Source organism: Chelonoidis abingdonii, chromosome 4 (genome assembly GCF_003597395.2).
Source record: "Chelonoidis abingdonii isolate Lonesome George chromosome 4, CheloAbing_2.0, whole genome shotgun sequence".
Taxonomy (NCBI): Eukaryota; Metazoa; Chordata; order Testudines; family Testudinidae; genus Chelonoidis; species Chelonoidis abingdonii.
The window spans coordinates 67033760-67044900 of NC_133772.1; the positions used below are offsets into that span (position 1 = coordinate 67033760).

At 40.5% G+C, this 11141-nt stretch overlaps 1 protein-coding gene across 2 annotated transcripts in view; it reads right to left on the reverse strand.

The window, feature by feature from the left end:
* Window positions 1-1356: 1356 nt before the first annotated feature.
* Window positions 1357-11141, reverse strand: part of DHCR7 (7-dehydrocholesterol reductase) — a 30768-nt gene continuing 20983 nt past the window's right edge. The window contains exons 3-8 of one of the 2 annotated variants that reach the window (XM_032770359.2): window positions 10339-10561; window positions 8466-8556; window positions 7832-7892; window positions 7093-7297; window positions 4593-4724; window positions 1357-2702 (exon numbers count right to left, since the gene is read on the reverse strand). In XM_032770359.2, coding sequence (XP_032626250.1) covers window positions 2238-2702; window positions 4593-4724; window positions 7093-7297; window positions 7832-7892; window positions 8466-8556; window positions 10339-10561 — 1177 coding nt within the window. In that variant the 3' untranslated portion in view covers window positions 1357-2237. Of the gene's footprint in view, window positions 2703-4592; window positions 4725-7092; window positions 7298-7678; window positions 7893-8465; window positions 8557-10338; window positions 10562-11141 lie in introns of both variants that reach the window. The other variant, XM_032770276.2, reaches the window with a different exon arrangement.

The window sequence follows — 11141 nt, forward strand, 5'->3', positions numbered from 1 at the left end:
GCGTGGAGCATCTAATACTATACCTATGTTGAAAGCTGCAGCCAGGAGAGACTAGATATTTATGATCTAGATCAGGAGTTCCTAAAGCTGGTTTGCAGTTTGTTCAGGATAAGCCCCTGGCAGGCCACAATACACTTTGCTTACCTGAGCATCTGCAGGTACAGCCACTCCAGCTCCCCGTGGCTATGGTTCACCGTTCCCGTCCAATGGGAGCTGTGGGAAGCCATGGCCTAGCCTGCGCCACTTCCTGCAACTCCCATTGGCTGGGAATGGCAAACTGCAGCCAGTGGGAGCTATGAGTGGCCGTACCTGCAGCTGCTCAGGTAAACAAAGTGTCTTGCAGCCTACTAGGGGCTTACCCTGAACAAGCCACGAACCAAGTCTGGGAACTCCTGATCTAGATAATGCCTAACTATCAAATATGCTGTAAGGGCATTAACTAACTATCATTTAGAGGCTCCCTTTGACCTAATAACAGACAATACACCCATTAAATGGTTGCAAGAGATGAAGAACATGAATTCTCACATTATTCAGTGGTATTTGGCACTGCAACTATGTGCCTTTCCTGTGAAACACTGACAGGGCTCTCAGTACCAGAATGCAGACTTCTTTTCCAGGATAAGGGGCTGAGATTGGGTCCCTGGGGTCACTCTGTGGGTGTGATGGAGGTCTCTCAAGTTGTCTTTGCCCCTTGCTAGAGACATCAGTGCCCAAATACTCCCTCATCAAGGGAAATCGAATCAGGCTACCAACAAGATAGTCCTCCATAGGCCTAGAGGTAATACTGACAGATCAAGAGCTAGCAGGCTAGTTAAGAACACTTGCCTGCTTCTTCTCAGTAGCGGAGTTGGGTGACAGAGGAGGAGAGCATTAGTGCTAGCCTAGAAGCAGGCCAGGGCCTTGCTTTCAAGCGCTGATACTAAGCACTTTCCTTTGATTGTTTTCTTTATTTAAAGGCACTGACAACCAGTTCTGAGTTTTGTTACTCAACTGTTTAGAGACTGATGCCAAGCTTACGGCACAGACCACCCAGCAGATAGCCTAAAATGTATGGAATAAGGCACAAAGTGCCTGTAATACCAAGCTTGGCCCACCTCCCACTGTAAATGTCAGTAAAGGTACAAGCAAGTTTAAATGACTTAATAAAAATTATTATTTTGTGAAATATTATCACTTTTGCATTGCTAGTGCAGTCTCTCCCCTACATCAGATTGCAAAGCCATCATCTACTCATTTAAATCCCTCACCAAGATTAATTTATTTTGTGATGCCTTCAAGAACCTAGTTGACCAAGTCATATATTTGTTTGCTTATTGTATGAGTTAACTAGTCATGTAAGTGGAGAACTTAGTATTTAAATGTACATGAGACCATCACAGTTTTATTTGACAAGACATATGCTTATTGGCTTGATCACTTTTGTCTGCATACTGTATCTGTCTTTGCCTTTTTTGGGTGTATACTGGTTAGAGCAAGGACTGTATTCACTCTCTGAATAGCTCTATCCCATAGTGGGGGATATTGTTCATGCAGTAAGAGGTGGTCCAATGGAGGAGAGGATGCTCAGAAAGTCAGGGAGAAAAAACATATCCACTGTTTGAAAAATGTATTTATAGCATTGCTTTTTTCCCTCCTTTCATCCTGAAACCAGGGTTTTAGCCTCCTTGGTTGTGTCCACTTATAGATATGATTTTGGTCACAAGTGTAAAAGATTCAAGTCTCTCACCTGCAATGGAAAAAAACTGTTTCCCATTATCCAATATTTGTTTAGAAACTAATTCACATTGCAAGCAAACTGTGCCAGACTAAAATCGGAACATCTGGGCTACATCCTCCACAGCTGCATATTGGCATCTCTGTTGGCCTAGGTCCAGTGATATCTTTCTATATCTGCTGAGGATCTTGCCCAATATTCCAACATCCCCCCCTCTCATCTTTTTCATATAAAGCAACACCCTGTGGGAAAGAACACTTCAGGAGCTAGATTATAACAAAAGTTCTTCGGTCTTTCATTTCTGTCATATTTGGAGAACTGGCCATTTTAGTGCTGCAATGTTCTAAACAGCTACTGGGAACGTGTTACATTAGAAGATGAAGAGTTATTCTTCAAACCACGCTATCTCCCCCACAAGATGTTCTACAGAAAACTGGAAATAGTTTTTGCTGGTGTCAAGCAGTGTGTGTGAACACCGCTGTCCTCAAAAAGGGGTATGTTTTGTTTGGAACTCTCAGTCTTAAAATACTCCTGGGATTAGTCGGTAAGGAACTGCAGTAGCGTAGCGCTTCCAGTCCTTGCCGTATTTACTGGAGCAACGGTGTTCATCCCTGATGCAGCGGTGGGTCAGTAGAATGGTCATGTAAATGATGTAGAAATAAGGAAGGATGTGCTCAAAGCCACAAGTCAGACAGTATGCCAGGGAGCCCATCAGGTCACCTGTGTAGTTAAAATGGCGCGCCACACCCCAGAATCCTGAAATCATCAGCTTGCTGTAGTATTTGGTCCCATCCACTGACGTGTAGGAGCATTCAATATATTGTGGCTTCTTACCCCAGATCTTGCAGTTCCCATCTGTGCGACGGAAGAGATCTTTTTGGTGGTTGGTCATCCTGAAGATATAATAGCCAACCAGCCCTAACAGCAGGATCCCAACTGCATTAGCTGTTGAGAGCTGTACAGGATGGTAAACCAAATATAAACCCTGCAGAGTGAGGAAGAGTTAGAGATTTCAGTGAATTTCAGTAAACAAAATGTTTCCTCCAAGCTGAGTGCCCCCCTCCCCCTTGCCTGGAGGATGCTAGACTACTTCTCTAAGCAAGTGGGGACCCAGGGTAAAGGAGAGGATCAGTGTGAGTAGGGAAACTTGCAAGACTCCAGACCCACACTACAAATTTATGGCCATCTCTCCAGGTAACGCCACAGGCGGTTCTTAGAAAACCACCCATTTCTCTCACTGTGATGGCATTGTAGGTAACTGTAGGAACAACTCACATGTACAGCATTAAAAGCTCAGGCAGCAAGTAGCCTGCATGCTGTACTCTGCTATCATGCATTCAGCTCAATCTTGGATGGCACCAGTGAAGCTTCGTGGGGACAAGGACAAGGAGGGGGTGTGTGCACTGGGGAACAAGAAATAATTAGAAACAAAAAACAAAGAGAAGAACTAAAAAACCCTGAAAAAACCACACAAAAGGAAGACAGTAAAAAGCAAGAAAGATGATGGAGGGAGGGGGGGAAGTGGGGAAAGAGGGGAGGGAAGAGGACAGAAAATGAACAGAAAAAATAAGAAAGATGGCAGGTAGGACAAGACAAATAGTAGGATATGATGCTTGGAGACACAGCGGGGCCTCTATCCACTAAATCATCCCAATGTGGGGGTGTGACAGAATGCAACCCTGTATTCACACCCTACACACTATTGTAATCAAAGTGTGCCTTGTAAGGTATCATGTGAAAACTCATAATTTGCTGATCAGCACTGTCCTGTTAAAACAGGTGTGGCAACGTGGAATGTGAAGTTATAAGATTCCCCTTATGTTTCAAAACACGTTTCAAACTCCACAGCTGTGCCCAAGCAAAAGTTGGCAAACAGGTCTGTCCTAAACAAATAAATGTGTGTGCTGCTTAATTTGCATTTAAGCAGTAAATAGAGAGTCATCAGCCAGGAAGGAAGACAATGGAAGTTCAAACAGCTGAAAAAAACAGCAGAGAATATCCACAAAGACTCTTTGGTTCCTGGGTGTCATCTGGAAAGGTTTTTCCACGTCGGTGACTAACTATAAAAAGGAGGAACAAATATCTCAAGGCACTGCTCTCTCCCCCTCTGCTTATCACATTCACTAAATCTGAAGAGACAAAGGAACCAGGTACTGGACTCTAAACGGTTTGGTCAGTAAGACTGCTGAAAGCATGTACTGAGAAAACAAACTACATTAGATTCAAAGCAAAGTGAAGTGAGGCACTAGGAGGCATTATACCTTTATTTTTCCTGTAACCATTTCTGACTTTTATGCCTCCTTATTTATACACAAAATCTCTCTCTCTGTAGTAATACTCTTGTTTTCTCTAACCCAGTGTGTTCAAATTGAAGTGTCTGGGAAATGCCATTTGGTAACAATTTATGTGCATGCATATTATTCCCTTAAGGGAATAACAGGCTCAATATATCTGTACTGTCCAGGAGAAGGCTGGGCAGTACAGGACATACATTTCTGGGGAAAGATCTGGGACTGGGGATGTGTTGGGGTTACCTTGTGGTAATTTTTAAGCCTGGTAAGACCCAAGGTGTGGCTATCTGTCTGCAGCACACACACAGACATAGCTGGGAGTAAATTAGCGGTATTTCTGGAGGTTGTTTGTGAGCAGCAAGGCATTTTGAAGGGCACCCCATGTCACAGGGTGCCTAACAACGGAACGATAGCTAACAGTAGTGGTTCCAATCTATTATGTTACTCAACTAAGTTTACCTAGAAACCATTTATTTAGGATGCTAGTCATGCTGCCGGGGAACACATTTTTAGGATTTCTATATGTACTTTTAGTTTCTTCTGCTTCCATGAAAATGCTATTCACAATACAATTGTATTTTTACCTGCAGAGTGTAGAGATAAGGCAGCCAAACACAGTCTCCCCAGCCCAGGTACCATCCAAAATGATCATGGCAGATATCAATAGTTTTCAAATACCAAGCTTCATTCCAGAAGAAGTCCAATACATAAATACCCTGGAAATAAATGTCTTATGCTTAGAACAATGCTCTGTTGCTATTAAAACGTCTGCCATAGTCACCCAGTCTCAGGGTATGTCTACACTACCCATCGGATCAGCGGGTAGTGATCGATCTCTTGGGGATTGATTTATCGTGTCTAGTGTAGAAGCGATCAAGTCGATCCACTATCGCTCTGCCATCGACTCTGGAAATCCACCGCAGTGAGAGGCGGAAGTGGAGTCGACTGAGGAGCGGCAGCGGTCAACTCGCCGCCATCCTCACGGCCAAGTAAATTGACCTAAGATACGCTGACTTCAGCTACACTATTTGCAAAGCTGAAGTTGCGTATCTTAGGTCGACTCCCCACCCCCAGTGTAGACCTAGCCACACTGAAGTAGAATCAGGCTGCTGGTTTTATCTTCTGGCAACAGCCTGATAATCTTTCTGCATTTTTACAATGGCAAAAGAGTATTTTTTTAAATATTACAATAGTGCTAATGCACACACGTATAATTGGAATTCAGTACTTTCAAGGTGACTGCTAAACCAACTCTAATGTTCCTAGCTTATTACTTATTAGGGCCAACCCATTCTAGACAGACTATAGTAACAGCACAGCCCTGCTGTGGAATGGAATGTGATGTCTGCAGGCAAACAAAACCAACTTAAAGCCACAGACACTCTTTAGGCATCTCACTGTACCTAGATAATGTTGATCATCTGATCATGAGATCCAGTGCCAAAATAATGTACACAAAGGCACAGTGGTGCACTTCAAGACACATTTGAGTGTTAGTCTTTGACTTTGTGTTGGTTTAAGTTAGATCCTTAATCTATGTAGTTTGTCAGCTTTTACCCGACAGAGATTTCAACATATCCTGGTCACAGCAGGATTGTCAACAGCCACAGCAGGAGATGGAGTGACTTCCTGGGCTTTCAGCCCATCTCTTTATTCCCCAAAATGGACCAGAATAAACTGCTCTAGTACAGTGGTCTTGATTCACATGCCCAGGACCAACACAAGTCGATGTAAGTTACGTTGCTCAGGGGTATGAATAAGCCACCCCCCTGAGCGACGTAACTTACATCAACTTAAAGCGATGTCCACACTAGCACTATGTCGGAGGGAGATGCTCTTCCACTGACATAGCTTCTGCCTCTTGTTGAGGTGGAGTAATTATGTCAATGGGAGAGCACTCTCCCATTGGCATAGCATGTTTTCACCAGACGGGCTACAGTGGCACAGCTGCATTGGTGCAGCTGCGCTGATGTAGTGTGGTAGTGTAGACTAGCCCTTAGTTTCCTGGCTGTTCTCTTTTGCTACGCTCTCATCTGCCCTCAATCTCATGCCTTTGTCTCCTCTCTGTTCCAGTTCCTGCCTACTCCTCTCCAAAACCAACCATCTCTAGAAACATCTATTTTATCAGTAGCTATCTTACTCAAAAAGTCATGTGATGATTTTAGGCTCCTAAGTCATTCTAACATCTTTGGTGCCACATGGCTGAAAATGATAGCAAGCTTTTTTAAAATTGAAAAAGTTCTGTGCCTGCACAAGGCTGGGATTCTAGCTGTTATCAGCCAATATCAGTCCTCAGTCAATGAATCCAAATTATTAACCTTTTAATTTTTTTTTTAAAAAGTGCGCTTTTTTTGATTACACAATAATATAATATATTATAACTCTGGAAGTCTTAATTTTTTTTGAGCATACATTATAAACAAAAGCAGAGAATATTTTTTAAAAATGAGTTAATCATTTGGATACCAGGAGTCACGCCAAAGGGATTTTGCAGTTCCACAGGTGTAAACATCTACTCAGAAATATTTAACTAACATTTGTTTTTAGCAGCCGCTAGCACTATTTTAGGCTCCATGCTGGGAAGGTGCAGTGCCTTCCCGTACGTTGTGCTCAACGTCTTTTGGCAGTGAAGGCAACAGAAGTTCTGTGCACTGAGAATCTCAAAGGAGGGAGCTCTGAATAGGGTTGGGGAGGAAAAGAAAGAAAGAAAGAAAGAAAAAAAAAAAAAGGACATGTGGCCTCTCAATCTTGATCCCATTGAAGACAATTGGAATTTTGCCAGAGTCAAACAAAACAGTATCAGGCCTGTTTCTAGAATATAGACTGAAAGACAAATGTATTTCTTAGATTAAATAGGTCCCTGATCCAGCATCAAGCTCTGCAGATGTGGAGATGACTGTGCCACTGACTTCTGTGGGACTCTGCATGAGTGTAAGGGCTCACACTAGCAGGTCCCGATGCATGATCATTGCTGAGATTATTCTATGTCAACAAGAAATAAATTCAATTTTATCATGAGGATTTAGTCTGTTTTACTATTCACAGTTTCCAACCAGGTTTAATTCTACCATTCCAGAGACTTACCTGTAGGACATTGACAAGGATCATCGAGTTGGTCACCTGACCATACAGTTCCTGTTGTTTGGCAGCATAGGAGAGGTTAATTAGAGTCCAGGCTACAATACCAGGCCGGCCATTGAAGAACAGCTTGAAATCAAACCACTTCCCTATTCGAGGGTTAAATTCAATCCCCATCATATAGTCATAAAATAAATTGCCGGTGAATTTGCTAAAAAGGTATAAAAAATTGTAAAGGTAATACATTCACATGCAGCTGTAGCAAATTAAGTTTAAATATAGGTTTCAGTTCATTTTCCAATACATGAACTATTGTCATTTTGTGAACTGAAGTTGTGTTAATACATAAAACCAAGTAATTATTAAGATGATACAGGTTGATCCAATGAAGAAAGTACATTATAAAGGTAAGTTCCGACTCTAAGATCTTCCTAGTTTAGTTTTGCTGTCTTTTGACCAGTCATAGCATTTTCTAGCCAGATTAAGATACTAGTTAAAAATTCATTTTTATCACTGTACTGAAGAAGATTCAATGTTCACATGTCAAAGTTCCCCATAACACTACATTATATGAATATTAACAACAACATACCAATCATTGGGGTTACTGGGGAAAAGGTAGCTTTTAATCATTGCAAATGTGGAAACTGCGTATCCCAGAATATTAGCACACCACAGGAGAGGAATCCAGTTGTCAAAAATGATGGTGGGTGAGAACCAGTGGAAGTAGTAAGCATTTGCAAACCAGAGAGCATGAGTAATGATCCAGGCTTGAAGTCCATTGATTTCATATTTATTTACTGTGCCTAAAAAGGAAGAGGTAAATTGTTCAACATTCTGTGATACTCCATGAATTAGGTATAAAAGAAGCATGCCTTTTATTAGCTCTGGGCATAGACACTATCCAGGAGTGCAGATCCACTGCCCATTATGAAAATGAGTCTTTGCATTGTCCTCTTTGATCCTCCTGAAGCACTTAAAGATCTCCTTCTCCCAAACACTTAAGTCTTATTGTGGCTTCCATCCTTCAAACCAACGAAGAGCTGATGACACTCTAGTATAGTCATCAACATAGCTGCCTAGGCCTGGTCTTGACTTCAGAAAGAGGATGGGAGGTGGGTAGGGAAACATGTTTCTTAACTGAAGTTAAATAGCTCACGGTAAAATCCCAGTGACCACAGGAAGTGTGTAGTTTTCACACAACCTAATTCTCTAAAGTACATTATAAGAGTGTTTGTCTATATTTCCTACTTCCAAATATGTATCTAGATTATTATAAAAGTTCAATTAACTATAGCAGGTAAGAGATCTAATGGAGGTACTGTTATTTAGAAGGAAATACACATTGTATGTGCTAAGGGGAAAAACCAAAACCTTACCAGTAGGGGTCACAGCACCTTCTTGTACTCCTCCTACATATCCAGGTAGAAACTTGTGGCAGAAATCAGGAAATAAAATATATAGCATCACCTACATTGCAAAGAATGTAAGAACAATAAATAATTGGCAGGGCATAAAACATTGAACACTTATATATACACACACAAGCTATGCATAAATATTAACTTGTAAAAGACCCCAGTATTGAGAGTGCATATATGCAGACCCACCAAAAGGTGAATTCACTTTAAATGTCATAAACCAGAATTCCTCGCAGAACTGAATTTTTGTATACAATTAAAAGTACATAAAAATTTATCTTAAATAATATTTTATAAAAGCTAATAGAAATGTTTCCATGGAAATTGAGGAAAAAATTGGAAGAATATTTTTAAATAAATGTTTTCTCTCAGTATTTGCAATCATGTGTTAATGGATAAGAATCTGAGGTTGATTAGGAGTGACTATAAGCAAAGTTGAAACTAACTACTGAATAAGATGAGAAAATAACGAAAAATGAAAGAGAACTACACACAATATTACAAGTATATTAGATGTAAAAATAGCTCAATTTTAGTAATCTAAGCATAGTAATAGTTTACTACCACAACAGTCAAATCCTGAAATATTTACTCAGCCTTTACTTAAATAGCTATAGAAACTACTGGGATTATGCCCAAGTGAGAACGCCAGGTAATGCACAAAATTATGAAGCTTGATTTTTAACCTGTCTGTGACCCTTTAAGCTCACTCTACTTGGTGGATAAAAATTGATTTTTTTATTTAAAATAAGATTTTTGGTTTTTGTTATTTAAATGACACAAAGTTTTTCTTTTTTAAAATAGACCTGTAAATGTGAAACATGTTTTGATATGAGAAGTTCATGTATCCAAAAGATTTAAGGTTGCTTTGTTTAATAAAAAATAAAATTTATACGCTATTTTGTGTACTTAATTAAATTCTAGTTACCATCCTAATACAGCTTGACACAAATCATGAGCAAAGAATGAATTGACTAGTAAACAACCAATATATCATTCACCATTAGCTAACATAGTAAAAATGTACAATTAATCTGAAACTATAAAGCTATATAATTGTTTAAGTAAATGTATGTTACAATGTACCTTCCTAAGTAGCAAAAAAAAGTGTACCAAATCTAATAAAATGTTCTATTTAGCTGTAAATCAACATGTTTTAATGGTTTCATCAAGGGAATGCACCTTTCTTTACAAAATAACTGAAGTACAAAATAGAGAAGTTGATTAAAATCAATGCTTTAGACTGATTCCATTTGGTGATTTAAATTGCCTTGATTTAAATCCACTTGCCATCAGCCAGTTATCTTGCGTAACCCCCATCAGAGCGCATTACATTGCAGTGCAGTCATATCGCCTCAAGCTGTGATCTTGTCAGTTCTTGACAGGGGCTGATTCTGAACTTGGATGAGATACTGTTTTTTAAAAATGCACATTCTACAGGAACTGATGTTGGTGATTCACTTGGTGACATCCTTCCCCGAGTCGGTCAGTACTGACCCCAGTGTTCCACAGGGTGTGGAATGAGACTGGGGAGGAATGCTGCCCTATTATAGAAGGCTTCCATCATATGAGGCATAAGTGATATCCAAACTACAGTGACAGTGAAGCAAACCAGTGCACCTTACACTCAGTTTGCCAGGTGCTTAAGATCTACTCGGATGTCAGAAACCTGTATTCATTTAAGATTGTTAATTTACTTCTTCTATCCTTTTCATATAATTGGGTTCACTAGAAAAGTAGTCATGAAAGAAGATAAGCAACATACGCCTAGGTCAAATACGTGGAGTAATTATATGACTTCAGTCTATAATACAAAAACTGAAAGATTTACCTGGAAAGTGACCCAACATATATAGATGTTAGCAGCTTTCCAGCTCAGGGAGGGTGTCTTGTTCCAGATGTCGGAGAGATGGGAATTCCCCATGAGCACATCAACGATGGGGTCCGTCAGAGAGCAATGGTACTGATCACATGACATTATAAAGTAATATACGATGAGTGGAGAAAATGTAAGCAGGAAGAGGACGCTGGCCAAGGAAAACCAGTCTACTTCCCTGTAACAGAGACACAGGTTATCTTCTGAAAGGAATTTTGCAATGAAACAATGGGTCTGTCCCCATCGAGTTTCCATTTTAGAGTTTGTCAGTTACACTAAAATGTGCTGCTTTGTAAAGCATAAATTCATTTGCACATTAGCAAAAGTATACAGAACAGAAACTACTATGGTAAAAACAAAAGTCTAAAGAGAGAGCAGGGAGAGGTTGTATAGTTTGTGAAGTGCTCCCTAGGAAGTAGCTATTTGTTGCCAAGCCCAGGAGGCGAAGGCTGGGGCTTGTGTTTAAGGCACTGGGTTGAAACATAGGCGACTTAGCTTCAAATTCCTGATTCTACTACAGACTCACGTCTACACTACGGGATAATATCGAATTAGCTAAAATCGGTTTTATAAAACTGATATTATAAATTCGATTTCATGCGGCCACACTAGGCACGGTAATTCGGCGTTGCGTGTCCATGGTCCGAGGCTAACGTCGATTTCTGAAGCGTTGCATTGTGGGTAGCTCTTCAGTAGCTATCCCATAGTTCCCGCAGTCTCCCCCGCCCCTTGGAATTCTGGGTTGAATCATTATTGTC